The 20,403-nt window shown below is 38.7% G+C and overlaps 1 protein-coding gene and 1 long non-coding RNA gene across 2 annotated transcripts in view; one reads left to right on the top strand and one right to left on the bottom strand.

The window, feature by feature from the left end:
* Positions 1-11,045, bottom strand: part of LOC139708475 (uncharacterized) — a 30,703-nt gene extending 19,658 nt beyond the window's left edge. Inside the window, exon 1 of the mRNA XM_071620427.1 lies at positions 9,367-11,045. Within this exon, the coding sequence (XP_071476528.1) occupies positions 9,367-10,999 (1,633 nt within the window). The 5' untranslated portion in view covers positions 11,000-11,045. The remainder of the gene's footprint in view (positions 1-9,366) is intronic.
* A 5,885-nt stretch (positions 11,046-16,930) lies between these two features.
* LOC139708478 (uncharacterized) lies at positions 16,931-18,678 on the top strand. Its single transcript, XR_011709361.1, has 3 exons — positions 16,931-16,986; positions 17,939-18,009; positions 18,568-18,678. It is a non-coding gene; the product is annotated as an uncharacterized lncRNA (long non-coding RNA).
* Positions 18,679-20,403: the final 1,725 nt, after the last annotated feature.

Genomic DNA, 20,403 nt, shown 5'->3' with positions numbered 1-20,403 from the left:
CGTGGGAAGTATTGTAGACTTTGTATTAAAGACCTTGAGGCGCTGTTTAAAAAACAAACAAACAAACAAACAAAAAACAAATCTCATTCTTTTCTTTCACGTGAACTCTTCCCTTGACCCATATTTTGTCTTTCTTTTCAAATTCGCTATAAAAATCTTCCTTCTCGTCGTCCATTCCTCTTATCCTTTGTCATATTTTTCTTCTTCCTCCTTTTTCGTTTTTTTTTTCTTCTCTTATTAGTCTTCCTCGCCTCTTGTTTGTGATACTGTCTTCCCATTCCGTCTTCTTAATCCCCCATTCTTCCTTCTTCCTCCTCCCATTCCTGTCTCCTCCTTCTCATCTCATCCCCCCCCCACCTCGTCCTCCCTTCTTCGCCCCCCTCCCAACCACCCCTTTGCGGTTATTTGCTATATAACAAAGTGTCCATGCATGTTCTTTGTATACCTTCCCATGTAGAGATCGTGGAGTGTCACAGAACGACATCTACATGTACATTGTATGCACCGTCTTTATCGAATATAATCTTTCTTAAATTCCATTTTACTTTGACTTGTGGTGGATGTGGCTTTTGAAAGACTATAGAGGCTTTCACGTGGAAATTATTTTGTAGGTTCAATGGCGTTGCCTTTTTATAGGCCTATTACAATCCATGATTTATGGTGCAAATGACATCACCTGATGAGCTTAATGACACGTTATGCGACAGGTACTTTCCATTTTATTCTGTCAAAGCATCATAAAACGACTAATTTCAGTGTGGAAACTTCTAAAAACGCGTTATTTTGAAAGTAATACCATAGAAAACGGTAGCAGAAAACGGTGTTTATGGAACCATATCTCGTCCTACCCAGGCCTGCTACATGAGTATATCGAAACAGGGAGGTGGGGGGGGGGGGGGGAGAGGCAGATAAACAAAGGGGAACAAAGAAAGGGAGAGCAGGTGGTTGCAAGCACACAATCCCGTGGCTTGAGGCGCAAGAATTATTCCTCACCATTTCCGCATTCTTGCGCAGGCAAGCGAGGATTTATCTCCTCCCCATTCCCACCTCCAAAAGTAGGCCGAGGTCTGGCGTCTGCGAATGACAGTGAATGTAATACTCTAGTTGTCCTTTGGTAACCATTTAAACTTTGGCAGCTGACAGGCTGTTGTAAAATAACCAACAATTACCGCTATCACTGTGAGTTACAGTTGTTGTGAACTACAATGTAGGCCTGCTCTAAAATCAGCAAACCTCTGAGCTACAAAATAAATAAATAAATAAATAAATAAAATAATAATAATTCAAGACCAACTCGGCAAAGGGCAATGGATATCAATCTGTATCAAATCACATGACGACAATGATTCCCGCATAAAACTCATGTACATCCTTGAAATTCTCATGAGGTAGAATAACACCTGTCCGGACTTCCCTCTTACAGGTACAAACGTAAGAGCCAAAACACAACGTAGAAGGCAGCGCGAGAAGTGTCAGGTGTTTCGAGTCCGGTTTCCATGTGAATCAGCTTGCTTCCTTGAGTGTAAACGCGGGCACTTTAGCCAGACTACATACAATATAATCTGGCAGACGGAGACTCACCCCCCCCCCCCCCCCCCCCCCCCCGGGGGAAGATAAAAACTGAATGAATGAATTAATTAATTAATTCCTAATGATTATGATCAAAATGAAAGTAACGATAATACATAAATAAATAAATAAATAAATGAATAAATAAATACATAAATACATACCATACATACACTTGTATACATACATAAATGATTAAGAACAGGCTGTACACTGTACGTACAAGACAAGTAGCCCTCATTTTAAAAGATGAAAATTGCATATGATTTGAGCACCTGTAGCGTAACGGAAGTACTCCCACTAAAACTCGAAGAAAGGCATTTCCCGTCCCTGGGTACGACAGATTTGCTAGAGATTCATCCTCATCCAACACAGCTGTAAAAGTATCTCCATCCAAATGTTGTAGGTTTGTCTTTCTATTAGATTCGCATTCTTACTTGATGGCTTTCATTTTTATGTCTTTAGGGGCCCTGTATTAGTGTCAATGATAGAAAAGAAGGGTGCAAAAGAGTCCAGTAAGATCTACGATAAAAAGAAGAATTAAAGACTGAGATTCATAATCTCTTGAAGCTATAGGAAACGTCTTTGGAGCGCGTAGGTTGCGCGCCCTCTACGACGTAAAACGTTGTGCCACACAATAGGGCCTACAAGATTGCATGTGTAATGTGCCAGTTACTATAGTGTTTAGATCAATACATAGTACATGTACATGTATCCCATACCCATGGATCACTTACAAATCTGAATTCAGTGTAAGATAATCGTGTTGGTTCAATTGATAAACAGGTGTTTTAACGACTTCAATGATACAAAATAAAACGAACAAGTATTGATGGTAATGATAATGACGATAATGATACAGAGTAGTAGTAGTAGTAGTAGTAGTAGTAGTAGTAGTAGTAGTACTAGTAATAATAATAATAATAATAATAATAATAATAATAATAATAATAATAATAATAATAATAATAATAATAATAATAAAAGATGAATGATGGAAATAATGACAATACTCGATAGTCTGGCATTGATCTTGCAAAGGTTTTGTCGAGCAGGCCTTACTAGCGAACATGTTTCAATTTCTACATGCTGTCTTCTTTGTGAGAACATGGGACACGGGCCATTGTATCTTCCTCTCATACTTTCTCATAAACTGCACAAAAGAACAAAGGGTATTTTTTATTGTTTTTCGGCATGTCCCTGTTAAAAGCGCGGGCACACCTAATAGCAAGGTCAACTTTATAATGCTATATAGCACAGAGACTTCGTATACATGGTGTGTACTTTGGCGTCGAGTGTCGATGAACTTTGGACCATGGTTACCGAGTAAACATTTCCTCGCGCCTCTTATCTCTGATTCATCTCTGTTCTGCGTGAGTGATTCTGTGTGCCTGGGATGAATGTGCCAGTTTGCATTACAAAGAACGCTTAAATTGCAATATAAAATAAAATATGACGAAGAGAAGAGGACGAGGTATGATACAGTAGTATATATAGTATAGTGAAGGAGTTGAAAACAATAACATGTCTCCCAAAATGATATTGGAGAGTTGACTTGGATGTGTTGTTTTTAATTGTTGTGGTTGTTGTTATTGTTCTAAAGAAAAACAGAGAGAAAAATGGGACCCTATTAAAACAATTATTTACCCCAGATAATACTGACATAATATCAGATCATGATTGATCTCATGGAAATCAAACATTGATACAATGTAATGTCTCCACGAGGGAGCTCATAATAAAAGTCTCCATGGGGGAACTGAATGTCTCCACGAGGTAGCTCATTATGACTTGGATACAAAATTAATGTATGTAGACCTGTCGTGACATGAAGACAAAAGGGGACATTTCTTCCTGTATAACGAATGACATTCGATTTGACATATGTTATAGGGCTATCCATATAGGGTTTGATGGAAGTTACATTATTACAGCTTTGCGCTGTTGTATTTTGATACAAGCTTGAGAATTACTCTAATCGTATAAAGTTCACTGTCATACAATATGCAAGCGTGGATTCTTCACAGTGTAAAATGCTACACAGTCTCCCAATACACGTCTAGTGCTGTATGCAATACCCAACAGACAAAATGCAAGGAGGATTTGCATTGATTAACTGATCTAGAAGGCACAGTCCGCTACAGCAAGTTGCATGTACCTCAATGTGATATGTACGACGTTTCATTTCTGCATGTCCATAATTCTCGGAAAATCTCTCCCACACAGTTTGACATTTAAAATACTCGTACTTTCTCTCGACATAAAGGACAAAATGCGAAGTACATGATAATGTTTGCAGTATGTACATACGCATACACACATAACATACTGATAAAATATTATATAATTCATGTTTATATTCATTCACAGTACATGTATACATAATGGTGAATCTTTGAAAGATTGCTCTGAATTTTCCGATAACCTTACAATTATTCTTAATTCTATACTTTGAAAGATCCATATTGGAATGAAAAACAAACCAAAACAAAACATAACCCCAGATAAGTTTATTATAAAAAACAAAACAAAATGACAACGAGCCGTGGAATGATCCATCTACAAAATCTGCCTACGTCACGGCTGCCCTTTTCCCGAGTTTTTCAAGATAATCATCAAATGATTGTCCTAAAAAACAAAATCACATTATATTAAGTACCGGGTGGTCTACATCTTGAAATGTAAGCATGTTACAAGCTTTAAATGTGAGAATATTGCGAAAAAATGTATGTGCGCAGAGGGCACATCACGCAGTATTTCGCGACTTATTGCCGGTTGTGCTGCTTGTTCGATATTCTGTCTCATGTTTTGCAAACAAATTTTCCAAGTACAGGTATCGTTAGATGTTTCTCAAGATTTGCACATGTTTTCACATACAATTTAGTTTGTGCATGTTGCTGGTTATAGAGAATGCTGCATACCATGTTGCTGGCTTTTGGGGATGGGGCGTTTCATGAGAATTCGAGCATGTTGCGCCCCCCCCCCCCCTCGTGAACCACCCTTTAGAATCAATTATAGAATATCAATTCAAATTCACACATGAATTCAAGATAATATTTTTCAACAATTTTCCGCTAATTTTGCAACATGAATCACTTGAAATAAATATCATTTTGGTCAACGTTCCGGGAAAATATCAAACGAAAAGAGAGAAAAAAAGATATAAGATAAATATTCCACACATAATATGACTTTACTGATGAAAACATGTAAATTGAAGGTCACATCGATCACGATGAAATGGATTTATATTGACGATTCGAAAGATCACATAAAATTTTTAAAGAAACGAAAGATGCTCAGAAAAAGAAAGTGATGATCTCATGATGATGAAATTTAAGATACAAAAATAAAAGCCACATTCACTCTTGCTTAATATTTATAACTACAAAAAAAATGTGTATACTACGAAAATGAATGTTCACTTGTGAAAATTGATCACTCAAAAACGAAACTGAAAGTGCTTGGAAGTGCTTACCCCACCTATTGCACTAATTATGAATGCCGACATTTTGTAAATTTATGCCCAAACACGACACTTGAATGCTGACATCTGAATTTGAACCTTGCAACAATTTATTTTGGTTATTTTCAATATACAATTTTTCACAGAAATATTGATGTTAATAAATTACTTTTTGCAATGGGAATTTCTAACACATACCTCTGTACGTTTTGTTCGAGCTCCAAAGAAACAATGTATATTGTTTTGGGAATGCGATGTTACTCAAAGATTTATTCTCAAATATACAGGAAATCATAGTAATCAAACACGGAATCAAACTGAATTAACTTTAAGTATTTTTATTATACTTTGGTTCTGTAGAAAACCTTAAGAGTTAAAATGTGTGCGAGTGTGTGTGTGCGTGTGTTTGTATGCACATTATTTTATATCTTCAGCCAGAAACAGAAAGAAATCTTTTTTTTTCGTCTTTTGCCGATTTTGTCATTTTTTAAAGCACGCGAAAAAGAGTACCGTATAGATGAATATATGTTAGAAAAACAAATAAAGGTTTTGTATGTAATATTAAATGGAATCGTATTCATATTATTTCGACTGTTTGCGGCTATATACCTGTCAAATATATATATATATATATATATATATATATATAGATATAGATATATTTATAGATATATCACTTATTTGTATCAGGATGATGATAAGTGAATTAAATTTTTTTTTGAGGAAAAAAGAAATATATATAGGCCAATAATTTGCCAAGAAACGAATATGAAAGCATTAAACCTGAAATCGTTGGACCGAGGTCACGCCATTGCAACTCCATTGCACACCACACCACACCACTCCACACGCAAATTTGAATGCACGTTAATTTACCGAAAATATATGGCAATTTTACGAAATTTGCTTGGAAAACTTATACAAACAAAACCACGATAACAGTGCTCAACACAAGGGTCTATCTCGTGTATATTATGCACAGCACATGCGCCCTGGACCGGGGATTCCCCATCCAAACATGCCGTATACCACCAGACACTGTAACTGATGGAAACTGAAAGAATGGGCATCATAATTATGTCCCATAAAACAGTCGCTTTAGTTAAGGCAGTATATCAGCTCGCATTACAACAAAATTATGTTCGAAGTCTCTCCTTAAATTGAATCGTACACGTGTACATACTTTTATCGTGGAATTCAAGAAGCAGAGCATTTTTAGGAAATCAACTAGGAAGAAAAAGTATTTTAATGACACGTCTCCAATAGTCCTTGTTTTCGTTAATGAAATTGATCCATAAAACTATAAAAAGCGCATGTAATAGACTCAGTAGTGATATCAGTATCAAGAATAGCAATATAGTAATTTACTACATGTAAATATCCAATTTTAACTGCGCTCGTGCGTAGGCCTTCTGTTAGGTAAAATTTGTTGAATATCATTTCATCAACACTTTGGCAATAATGTATAAAACGAATGGTAAATAATGATTAGCAATGATCTATAATAAAACAGTGTATCTTTGTGGTACGCCTTTGAAGGAATTTTCACTGCCGTTCTTTTGGCTAACCTAAACCAGGCATACAACGTATATCCACGAAAAAAAAAAAAAAAAAAAAAAAAGATATTGTGGAGGTAGACAAAAAAGAGAGAAAGAGAGAGAAAGGGAAATAAGTCAGATGCTTGAGACAGGTAAGCGCAGCACAGCAAAACACACTACACTTATATGCTCCTTCATTCATTGATGATGATAGTATTACCACCATCTACGTTCTTTCTTTGTAGACTACCGTTAGAGACATCCGGGTCATACCGGTATTTTAGTCGTTTTCCTTTGACTAAACACAGATCATGTGGATTTTCGATATTACTGGCAACTGTAACGCAATCATAATGCTTATCCGGACCACTCCCTTAGTATTTTTCCCACTTCCCACTAAATTATTTTTGTAAAGAAAATAGGCCTACTAGTACTACAAGTGTAAAAAAGGCCAGAAAAACAATGTCAATGTCTTCGATGTGGCATCAGAAACTACAAGTTTCTATACCTGACGGCATTGACGGTTAAAGCTGACAGATTTAGGAGACAAAGTTTATGACAACTCTCATTTTGGAAAAAACAAACAAACAAACGAGAGTGAGAGAGATATTTGTAGCTCAGGGGGTCGAGAATCATCGAGATTTGTGCCAATGCAACATTACAACAGGGGAGAAGGGACTGGGGTCGAAGCACTTAATATTAACTAGCCTCAGTCCACAGCTTCCAATTCTAGGCATGAACACATTGCATTACGTGCAGTCAAGAGTTTTCGCGCACGCGTGCTAGTCCGGGGAGCGTTTTTTTTTTAAGACGGCACAGATTGGGGCATGGCGCGTGTTAAACCTATGGGAAAAACGTTGGGTTAGGGTTTTTGGTTATGGTTATGGTTAGGGTTAGGGTTAGGGTTGGGGTTAGGTTTAGGGTTAGGGTTAGGGTTAGGGTTTGATGGTTAGGGTTAGGATTAGAATTAGGGTTAGGTTTAGGGATAGGGTCCCCGATAGATTTTTAGTTTCCCCAATCTGTGCCGTCTAAAAAAAACACGCGTCCGGGGAATTCCCACAGGCTCTGGGGTCGGGGGATTGCGCAAAGAAAATGGCGTATGTCGAAATAAGCAGTACAGCAGATACACACAAACTGGCGTATTACAGACAATAACATTGCACAGACAAAGGAACACACACACACGCACACACATATGCATACACTCACTCACTCACACATGTGCATGCACATCTCATATAATCTCTTACACAATCTTAATTTTGATTATTTCAAGGTCTCAATATAATTTTCCTATTTTTCTTGATAGTTTCACGACACACTCCTACAGGAACTGCTCCTCTCTTACTTCTGAAAAGAAACACAAACTGGCGTAGAAGACAATAACATTGCACAGACAAACGAACACACACACACAGACACATATGCATACACTCACTCACTCACACATGTGCATGCACATACAATCTCTTACACAATCTTAATTTTGATTATTTCAAGGTCTTGTTTCAATGATTTTCCTATTTTTCTTGATAATTTCACGACACTCTCCTACAGGAACTGCTCCTCTCTCACTTCTGAAAAGAATCATCCCCATTTTTTCAGTAAGAAAGGTTGGGAGAACTATACAATAAATCACGAAATCTATCTCAAATTTGGCAAAAACATATAACCGATAAATCACCGAAACGTCATTGGCAACACTGCGAGACACATATTTATTTTCACAGGCAATCCGATTGTCGTGCGTTGTATAGCGTGTTCTCTGAAGTCATGCATGACATTCCGGTTTCCTGCGATAAATCTTCAAGCATTTATCATTTATTTTAAACTTGTTCTAAGGTGTGCATAACGCAGGGCGTAAGACACTACATGATTTTTACATTTCGCGATGATTTTTATTGTAGCCACCACAACATACCTTACCTACGAAGGAGTATTTTCTTCATGGTAAATAACTTGATCGCATCTACCTATACGTGTACCACGCATTTAACGATATGTGTTTTGTTAGTTTTTCATAAAGTTTACTACTCCTATTGGACACCATTAACTGCATGTCACTGCAAAGTGAGCACTTACTCGAGAGGCAGATAAGACGAGGGGGGGGGGGGGGGGAGAGTTTGACGACTGTACAGATTTTTAGGAGCTGTTTAAATCCCCCAGAGTTGATCTTTGGTCTGTTTGTTCGGGCTACGCCGTTTCCTCATTGATAACAACGACGGAGCCACTATGAATGATGAATCGGGATATGATTTGTATTTTGCTGCTTCAATCACTATAAACATCGGGGTGCGGATCGTAGTGCAAGGTACCCGAGTGACGTCAGGCGAATCATAGATATGGACACAATCGGAAGTTATTTGATTGCTGACAATGTGACCTACGAGAGACGACCCCGTCACCTTGCACATTTCCTTCATTCCCAGTCCTTATCGGCTTTCCCCATCAAATAGCGGTGTATGAGCGGAAAGCAAACTTTGATAAGGCATTTAGATTGCATCGGCAGTGAAGGGAATCGGGGACTTTTCTCTGTGTGAAATGGGGACATAATGTGCCCTGCTCCGCATCTAGGCTGCTTGTACAATGGTACACAATACATTATAATTGTCTTCCAAAAGAAATAGACATAAATAATCGTGCCACAGCAATGGTGGAATAATCGTGAAGTCAACAACAACAAAGGATTACATATAACATAGGATATTATAATGATAATATAGGATATTTAGGATATTACTATGATAATAACAAGAACAAAGTTTGAGCAAATTATGAAAAGAGACGACTCACTTGGAACCGAAGTCTGCGCAGGTCCCGGTGTCTGCACAATCGGAGGAGCTCCAGATGATATCGAAGGTTCCGGCGCTGAAGTGGGTAAGGGTCCTGCTTGAACAGCCGTTGGAGCCACTCCTCTCACTACGGGTGCCAGGGGATAGAACTCCCTGGTAGGTGAGATGTAGCCTTGCCCTGCTGCTTGGTGCAATACCCTTTCGGGTGGTACCTCATGAAGGTTCTGCGGGTGAGGAAGAGTTGGCGGCTGTGGGTGCGTTACAGGAGGCTGACTTGGCTGGCTGGAAAGCGGAGGTGCGACCTGAGGAGGTGACGAGCGAGGAGGTCCAATTTTCAGCTGGGGCTTTGGCTGAGGCGACAGAGAAGGAGGAGCTACTGGAGGTGGATGCTGCGATGAGACCAGAACAGGGGGAGGGAAAGATGCCTTTGCCGGTTGCGAAAGGGTCTCCTGCGGAGATGTCGTTACAGCTGGTGGGCGTAATTTCAGTAGTGCCTCGGTCGCAGGAGTTGGGATGTGTGACTGCGCTGCCGCTCTGATGTGCGCAGCGTGAAGTTGAGCTATGGGTGGAACAACGGAGCGAGGCTTGGGGGCGAGGGCGAGGAGTTCATGTACTTGGGAGGTACCTGTTCCCCTGTGGGGCCCAGCAGGAGGACGTTGCTGGATCAGAGCATGTGGTAAAAGGGGTCCATGAACAGGGTAGGTAACTTGTGACGCGTGTGCCTGTCCGGAGTGCTGTGGGACACTCATGCTTCTTGCTGGCGTCACGTGGGTAGCAAGACGTTCAGAACCATGTTGAACCCCTGGCTGAGAAGCTATGGCAGTCGTTGTTTGATAACCTTTAGAGGTCTTCTTTGCATGTATCTTTGACGTTGGAGATATCTTGGAAACCATGGTTGTTGGCGGCTTTGCTTCCGACGGTGCGGCACGGATGTCTGCAACGGGCCCCACAGATTTCTTTGTGTTGGTGCCAGGACTGGGTAGTCTGACCTGTAAAAACGTACCAGCAACTGGGGGCTGTGCCGGTGCAACATGTTGTTTGTGCTTCTTCGCAGGCGAGGGGGAAGGTGAGTTCACTGTCTGCGATGGCACCGAAGTTAGCGTCGTCACACTCGTCGCAGGCATGGCAGTTCCTCGCAACAGGCTGGAGATTGTTCTATCGGAGTTTGCAGGAGAGGGCGTGCCACTGCCTCCCTCCCCGGTATGACCAGCCAGTAGTTGACGGTGGGTAGCGTGCGAGTCTGGCGACTGGCCCGCACGTTGTTTGGGAGATCCGGTAGACGTTGGACCAGGTGAAGACCGACTTGGTATGTCTATGTGTGGCGGTATCATCGCGTGCAGATGGTGTCTGGGATCAATAGGTACAACAGAGTGGCTGATAAGGGCCGCTTTAGTATTGGGTGGCACATTCAAATGCCCCTTTACAGATTCGTCACCCCCACCAGTGTACCTATCCACAGTTTTAGCAGTCTCCGTCTTTACCGCTTTTGTTGGAGACGGTGCGAGTTGCGGTAGAGGTTTTGTCAAATTGAGCGGGGCATTTTCGGGGGTAAGCGGTTCCTTTTTCACCTCCTTCTTGACACGAAGGTCTAACGGCGCAGGCGATCCTGAACGGTTCTCTTCACCCTGCTCCATATTTACATAAGACCAACGGGCCAATTTCCTCTTCGACGCGAAGTCAATCTAGTCTCCCTCAGGGGAGAAAAAAAAAATGAAGGAGCTAAACTACCATATCAGTCATATTCAGTCACATAGAGATCCTGATCACGTATCGGCCGCTTTGTTTCTTCATACATGTCTCACAAATCGCGCGATATGAATAGGACGACCGAGCATTCATATTGGGGAAATACCCAAAGACGTCACGGAAGAATGAGGCTGGTATTGAGGCAGGTGTGGATATTGTCTCTGCCGCACTTGAGCGCAGATCTCAAAGGCTCGCATTGACGTCGCTACGCGTCACTGGTAAGGGAATAATCACCACCTTCCGAACCCTGGTTCTCATTGTTCAGTCAAAGATTTCTGCAAGAAAACACACAATTCAGTACAGATAAGAGACCTCACAGTGGCTGATCGAATTGGCATGTACAATTACATATCATGAAGCATGCATGTCTACAAAACATCGACGTCATAACTGACATTGCCAAACAATTACGGAAACACAAATAATCACTAAAACACTGCCATCAGTCGGATGGCATTTCAGCATGTTCGCTTTATTCAGTGACTTTATAAAATAATCATGCACTGACATGGATCTCACTGACTGTAATGATTGACCAACAGTCTGGAAAATTCCAGACGACTGGTCAAGCAAAATTAGAGTCGGAAATCCTGAGTGATCCCTTTTACTGATTGATTATAAAGTCATTGTTCACAGAACGAGCCTATACATGCGACCGAAGACAGTGCCATATATAATTAATCTTTATAGTGTTTGAGTAATTATTTAGCCTTCGTTTTAACAGAATCATCTAATCTCTTCAAATTATTGATATCAAAGGGCAATAAAAACAAGACCAAATATATATATATATATATATATATATATATATATATATATATATATATATATATATATATATCTGAGTGACATCACTATTATATCGTGTATTGCCATTATCCAATGTGACATGGAATTGTAATACTTCTCTGCTCGTCAGTGCTCGTGGTCTACACTCTTAAAACATCCGTGTCAGAACTGACCCGGAACTGGGTCCGTTGGGGTCACACACCGTTCCGGGTCAGAAATGACAAAGGATGGGGTCAGATATGACCCATTCAGTGTCATGATTTGGGTCAGGGTGACCCCATTCGGGGTCTTCATGACCAAATTCCAAGTCATTTTTTACCCGGAACGGTGTGTGACCCCAACGGACCCAGTTCCAGGTCAATTCTGACTCGGATGTTTTAAGAGTGTATTGTGCATTTGAAGAGCCCTGGTTGCTTTCCAGTTTGTGTGTGTGCTGTGTGTGCTTGTTTGTTTGTTTGTTGTTTAACAGTTCAAGCTTCTCTGATAGGAAGTATATTTTCAACTTATTTGAACACTTAGTCTTGTTTCCAAACACAAAAACTATCTTTCTTGGGGAAAAATAAAACACAATCACAAAAACCATCGAATACATACTTAGATACCAACTGACGCATATTTAGAACCTGTAAAGAATCCTGCAACGTACATATGGATCTCGCAATCAAGCCTAGCCCTATCCGCTATACATGCCTCATTGTCGTGTCAAACATACTGAACCTTGTGAAATATGCTTGAAAATGCTTCCAATGGGTATGTTACCCATTATATCAAAATACCACAAGAAACAGGATCCTCAGTATACAATACGTATGTGAAACTGCCTCATCCGGGTTTGAAATGGCAGCTGAAGTGGACGATTTGCAAGAACAGACACTAACCCTACAGTTGTATAAAGGTGCCCTGAGCAATAAATGGTACTATATACTCGGCGATATACTCTCAAATCAAAAGGAAATATTTTGCGTAAATGATGAATATCGCTATTGACTGTCTTTTCTCAGCTCCTCGCTCTTCCTCTTTTTTTTTCTTGTTAGGCTTCAATACCTGCTGTCGCATACCGTTTCCTTTCCTTCTTTTCTATATTATCAAATCATATCACTTTCGTAAGGTAAAACAAAATCATAAGTTTACAGATATAATAATACTGCTTTCAGATTTTTTTAAATCAAATTTAGGGTTATACACAATCTGATTGGTGTGATCTCTTGCTAATGATATATCGATAGCTATCATTATATCGAGTACGCTTAATTCAATAAAAAGACAAGTTTTTGATCATCCACGTTTTACGACAAATAACAATAATAATGCCTACAACTGTATATACTTCGCCGTCGAAATCTTTCAGTTATTATGACATCATTATTGTCTTTTTGCTTATTATAGGCACTGAGTGAACTCCCACTATATGTTATACAAATCGGAGAAATTCATTACTTCCAGCAGTAATCATCTTATCTGGTCTGTAATTTCTATGAAAGGTTGACTCAGCATACGAAAGCTACATGTATATGACATGTCATCGTCACACATGCCCAAAAAGGAATATTTTCATATGACACTTAGACATTAACAGTACATAAAGAGCACAGTTTGTGTTGTGGAATTTTGCTCATATTGTTTTTCATTGTAATCTTGCACCTCATGTTCACATTAACATTGTATTCTTCGTGACTTTAACGACTTTACATCTGATTTAATTTTGTCTAATAGCAATGTGTGTGTTTTGAGGGCCAAATGACACAGCATAAAAACACGGCCTTGTACTGTGGCCCTATACATGTATAATGTACACACTGTCCAAAGTCAATCGCACAAAAAAGAAAACTCGGATATGGAGTAGAATTTCATTGAAGGAAAATTTCCTCGAAGCCCGACACTCTCGTTGCTGCTACTCAAAAAATCGGGGATTTTTTTTTCCTGTGACGTCATCGTCGGGATACATGACGTCGACATACCAAGGAATAATACTGGTACACAAGTTGACGTACAGTACAGTAGAACGGATTTTAGATTCGGTGGCGTTACGTGCTATATAAGTGGGCTGACATACACGTACACGTATAGCGGACCGATTGTATACACTGTGTAGATGAACGCTCGAAACCATTAGAGCTCGCGTTTTGTTGTTGGAAGCATGTCGGTCTTGTGGGCCTAATTATCGTGTATCCATGTTGGGTTGATCTGTATTATCATCTCGTTGTATTTGTGCATCCATTGTCTCTAAATACCAACTTCTTACGGTCATTATTCTCTGTTAGGTGTTTCTTGTAGAAACTTTAACAAACACTGACGATTTATTAATTGAGTCATTCAATATATTGATATGATATGCACATAAAGAGATGTGTTTAAGCATTAAACTCCTTTTTAATTACAATTGTGACAATTCACACATTCCATTACATTCTCATAATACAAATACAAATACAAATATACAAATACAAATACTTTATACAAATACAAATACAAATACAAATAAGAATTCTACAAATAGCTTTATACAAATACAAATACAATGAAATAGTCCTACTCATGATTCTCATACACCAACCATGGTTCCTATTTTGTTTTCTCTGTTTCTTGAACATTTTTCCGGACTATTCCATATAGTCCTACTGAGGAAAGTATGCGTGAATGGGTGATGGCAAAGAACGCAGACACCAAGAATGTTAAGAGACCCGCATTTAACGCTGAATTCGATTGCAAAAAGACAATACAAATAAAACAACAAAAAACAACAATTAAAGCTGAAATATACCTGCAACTCCGGTTATCTATGCTCAACGACAAGGTCTATAACTCGGTGACCTCGTGTTAATACGGGCGATCCTACCAACAGAGTAGTCTATACAGTGTATTGTTTGAAGAAGAAAAAAATGCATACTGCCTACTGTATTCCGATCACTTTTCAGGCCCTTAATTTCTGTGGTGCTGTATCATTTTCATCGTTCAAAGTCAGTATTTCCTCTTCTTTTTTTTTCTTTAATTTGGTTAAATTCGTAATGTTAACCAACATTACATTTGATTGCCTATTTTGGTTGCAGAATTATTCAAAGCTTTTAGATCTTTTTGACCCATTAAATCGGTAACATATTTTACTATGAGAAAAAGGTCAATATAATTTCAGGGGCAAAAAAAAAATAAAAATAAAAAAACTAGAAATGTCGCTATGGCGACTGATGCCTCCGCCATAATGCATGATTCTCCCAATAGGCGTATAGTACAATGTCTTCACAATGTGTGATCCATGACAGTTTCACATAACTGGCAAAATATTGAAATGACAGGTTTGTCAGAAATGTCTTAAATATTCACTTTCCTTGAACTGGGTTTCCTATAATTTTCTAAGAGTGCCGGTACACATATTTGGGGAATTGAGAATTTTTACTTGAATTCTGACGGACCTTTCTATAAGTTTATGCTTTGAGTAATTTCCAAGGTATGAAAAAAGAGTGTAATGACAGTACGAAATAGATTTTTTTTTGGGGGGGGGGAGGAGGGCATTGAAACCTGGCCTTTGACCCTTAACCTTTGACCTTTTGGCAGGAAATTTCCCGGAGAATCTCCATTAGGTAATGCATACGTGTATTAAGTTTTGAAACTAATAATGCAAGCGTTGCATATACTAGTATATGAGGGAAATAGTAAAATTTTGACGAGTTGACCTTGACCTTTGACCCCTGACTATTGACCCATGACCCCTAAATTCCCTAGATAATCCCTGCCAGTCAGTACATGCGTATGTACCAAGTTCCACGAAGATACATTGAACCATTTGTGAGAAAAGTGACCACTATTTATAGCGGCATGAGCAATTTATCAAAGTTGTAAAGAGTTGTAAATTTCCCTGGGGATCTCTATCATGTACAGTAGTTGCGTTTCGCTATTAAGTTTTTATATAATTTCAGTTTTTTTACACTTGTTTTTCCAATGATTCATTACTGCTCCTCTCAAAGACACATCATCTCGAGGAGAGAATATTGCAACGACAGTTTGTGATAAGATTACCCATTGTTTTTCTCCTTTCTTCTGGACCAAGGGGAGGTTTACTTGAGGATGCTCTTCTGGGGTGAATGTTCTCTAGTTGTATCATTCTTTAAAGTTTGTTTGTCTCTTTTACAGCCCCATAAAAAAAAAAATGCCTTTAATTATTAACTTGTTTATTGTAGAGGTAGGTTATTCACACCTTTCCGCAAAATAATAGAAATGGGAAACTTCTTGATGATGATGGGGAAATAAATGCATGTGCTACATATTTCAAGTGAATTTATTCAGACCCCGAAAACAATAGTGTTCCAAATGCTATTGTGGGTACAAAAAGGAGGCATATTCTCAAATGACGTGGGGCTAGTTTTCTAGTATTGCATGAAATTTCATTTACGATGTTGGGAGACATTATTCTTCCACTATGCAAATTATGTGATGTTCGCAAAAGCGCTGTACAACCTTTAGCGCAACAAAGAGAGAGAGAGAGAGAGAGAGAGAGAGAGAGAGATGTGCTTGAAAGGATGTACATTTATGAGTGTGTTAAAACTGCCCCATGGACAACCAGCATTGCAAGATTTTCTTTTATTGGATTTTCCTGCTTTCTTCATTTATCCTCTTTGCTGAGCTGCAAGCTTATGTGTGCTTGCAGACCATTTTTCCTTTTTTTTTTTTGAAGGTACACATGAAGTTGTAGAAACAGGAAGCATTAAGATACAGAAATCAAACAGCATTTTTTAGAGTCATTTCTTTTTCTTTTTGTTTCTGTGACGAGGGCAAGATGCAGACATTTCTCAGATTCTTCAGTTTCATTCAAAAGTTAAAGAACAATATGTTGATACAATGTAGATGGACATATGGCCAAAAAAAAAAAATGGATGTAATGTTTTGAACACTGCCCTTTTGACAGTGTACTGCTTTCGTTATTCATATATTTTTTTTTTCAAATGATAAAATGATGAATTTGTGGACAGGAGAGGATCTGCTGTGATGTTTGATAAAATTTATTATCATGAATCCCAATGTGTCATTCATTCCCCCTTAGATTGCCTACTGGATCCACGCTTTTCCCGAATTATATTTTCAGAAAGTTAAAAAGGTGAGTGCTTTCATGATTGTGTAAGAATATTATATCCTTTGATTGGGCTCACTGACTGCAATGATCACCTATTGTTTTAACAGTCAACAGCAAAATGAGAGCCACAAATCCATCATTTTTTTATTGCAGATGTTGGTCAATCATTTTATGTGTGATTTGATATGTGAAGTTAAGGAAATCACTCAGTTTGCTGTTCAAAATGCACATACGGTGGACAGAGTCCCTCAAGTACATGTATTGTATGCATCCGTACTTCTCAACCTTTGTCAACCCAAGGCCAGCTTTGGCTCCCACTAAATTTCTTTGAGGCCCAGGTAGATCAGATGTCAATCTCTTTTCATTTTGTATTTGGCGGACATCGCATCCCACCTGTTCGAGCTTTGCAGCCCATCGGTTGAAAAGCGCTGGTATATGCCATATATTTAGCGAGTATTATTAGTCTTTGTGAGTCGGACTTGCTGACAATTTTCCAACTGGTTAAATTCATGTTCATGGAGTACACAGTGTTATCACTTGACTTGTGGTAAATGTACTGCATACCAGTACACGTTTGGGCGCATATATCACTTTCATGTCAAGATCAGAGTAGATACATGTTTGTTTGTTGTCTTTCTTTGCGATTAGCACTCGACTTGTCAAAATTCAAAAAAAAAAAGAGGAGAATATTGTTAAAATAGTAATGTTTGATCTGCTTTTGTAAAGGCGTCAAAAGAATACTGTTCGCAGAAATTTTTCTTTGTTTTTGGTTTTGTTTTTTCTCTCTCTTTACTGTTGAGCCCATGTTTGTCATTCATAATACTCTTGTGATGATCTCTATGATGTGAGCATTAGAGGGCTTTTAATAACATTTGATGTGTTTTTGCAGCACTCCTGTAACAAGATCGATTTCTAAAGCTAAGTCTGATCTTAGTTGTTTTTATTAAATAATATGTTTGTTTTTTCTCACTTTCAGGATGAAATGGGTGCAAGGATTCAATATTCTGCTTTCTACTTGTTCTTTGTGGTTGCGGCTTACCTTCTAAAGTGAGTTCTGTACTTCACCATCTTCTTCCTGTATATGTATTCACAAGTTTGCTGTCATTTGCCAGTTTGAACAAGAAAACAGAGGCTCTGCTTAACAGTGTATCTTATCTTAATCTACGTTTTGATTATGTTCACAGTGGCTTTGACAGCCCTGTTTGCCCAAAACGTAGTGTGTTGTGGGTAGGCGAGATAATCTCACTTTTTTCCCGCTGTATTCTGTTAAATCTTATTCATTTCAAATTAGCTCCAGTGAACATGTAGCGATCAGAAGCTGTTCACACAGCATCAGGTCAGGCTAGATTTACTCTCGTTGTGCCGTGACATTTTGGTAGATACAGCCTACTAGGTTTCTCACCGGCACTCTGACTGCTGTGGCAAATTTAGGAGAGTGTATACAATGCTATGAGGCTCTCTGTGCCAATCAGCACTTAGAAGCGGACAAAGGGTTTAAAACTATTTTGAGAAGTGTCTGCATAAATTACTGCTGTGGAGAGTGTTTGGGAGAAATGCTCATCAACTATTAATGAAGCTTTCCATCTCTCTCGTATTCTCATTCAGTTTGACTCGTCTAGGTCTAATGTGCATTGTGCTGCACTATATTGCTGAACTCACCTTCCACGTGGCACGACTTTTGTACTTCAGCGAAAAAACAGAATTGTCAGCACCATGGTGAGTATATTCCATGTGTTGTTTGTTTATTTGTTTTTTTTTTCATTTCCCTTCAACTAGCACATTTATTTCACTTTGATGCAAAGCTACCGCTTCGGGCACAGCCTTCGATGTGTTAAGAATGCAGTGCTACATCCATTTCAAATTGACCGAAAAGAATAGAGTAACGTCAAAGGAGTGAATCAATAAATGTTTCATAGAAAATTGCATTAAAGGGATCGTATAGTTTTGGGTGAGACCTAATTGCAGGTTTCTAACATTTTTTTTTTTGGTGAGATAATGAGAAACCTCTTATGAAATATGAAAGAGCATGAAATTCCATGAGGAATTCAACGATTATTTGATGAAAATTGGTTTTGAAACGGCTGCGATATCCAAAACAGAGCGATTCTAATAAAGTGTGGGACCCACCTTTTATTACGATCGCTTTGTTTTACTTTGCTTTTGGATGTTTCAGTAATTCCAAACCCGATTTTCATCAAAGAAACTTTGAATTCCTCTTAATAGAATGGTATGCTCTGTGCTATTTCATAAGTGTTTTCTTGGTATCTCGCAAAAAGTTAAAAGTCCAATTCTCATCTCCACCAATACTGTACCATCCCTTTAAATACCAATGAGAAAGATTATATGGAAATGTTGACCGAGTTTCACATGTTTTCTTGAAGCAGTAAGATTATTTTCATCCACATGCAATACAATGCAGACGAGGTAAATGTTGCCACCTAGCAGTGCTCTCATGGTTTGAAAGTAAATATCACGACATTTAATTCATGTTTACAGTCCCGCATTTTACCTGAGTCGACTGACCTTTATAGCATAAAGGTGATGAGAAAATGCCCTGAGCAGTGAGGACTCTGAGAGTGAGAAGGAAAATCGGGCAATTATTCAAATTCATGAAAATCTTCCGTCGAGATGTTTTCATTGCAACTGATTGGGCAATACTCAACTTTTTCATGTGAGAACTTCTTTTCTACATGGAGTTGACGTGTGACATTTGGTGTGAATGATGGCTGAATGTCATCTTCAGAAACTAATTGTGGAAGACGGGATAATAGAGAGATCCGGATAGGAGAGGTCGGACTGTAATGTCAGGCCAAATTTTGTCATGTAAAGGCTTGTGTCCTGGTAGGATTGCTATAAATGTCACAAAAACCTCAACACTGATCTTGAATTTCTGCTCCAACCAAGAAACAGTTTATGACAAGACAAAGAATAAAGATAACAATGAAATTAAAACTTTTATTTCCCTCCTAACTAGGTGGGGACCACTCCTCTGACTGTTTATTATGAGACAAGGAATAAAAACTGTTCCAATAGTAAAATTAAAGCTTTCTTTTCACGCTTAGCTTGGTGGGGGCCTCACATTTGATAGTTTTCTACGAGCAAAGAATACAGATAACAATGAAATTGAAGCTTTCATTTCCCTTGTAACTTTGAAGGGACCACTCCTTTGACTGTTTATTACAAGAAAGAGAATAAAAACAAAAGTAAAATTAAAGCTTTCTTTTCACATTTATCTTGGTGGGGCCTCCCTTTGATAGTTTATTGCAAGCAAAGAATACAGATAACAATGAAATTGAAGCTTTCATTTCCCTTGTATCTTTAGGGGGACCATTCCTTTGACAGTTTATTACAAGACAAAGAGTCAGAATAACAATAAAATTGAAGCTTTTGTTTCCCACCTAACTTTGTGGGGACCTCGTCTTTTGGTGGTTTATTGCAAGG

This window comes from Diadema antillarum, unplaced genomic scaffold, assembly GCF_040938485.1.
Source record: "Diadema antillarum isolate AM-2024a unplaced genomic scaffold, OU_Dant_1.0 seq00001342_RagTag, whole genome shotgun sequence".
In the NCBI taxonomy this organism is placed as follows: domain Eukaryota; kingdom Metazoa; phylum Echinodermata; class Echinoidea; order Diadematoida; family Diadematidae; genus Diadema; species Diadema antillarum.
The sequence above is the reverse complement of the archived record's forward strand: the minus strand, read 5'-3'. Positions and strand labels throughout refer to the sequence as shown.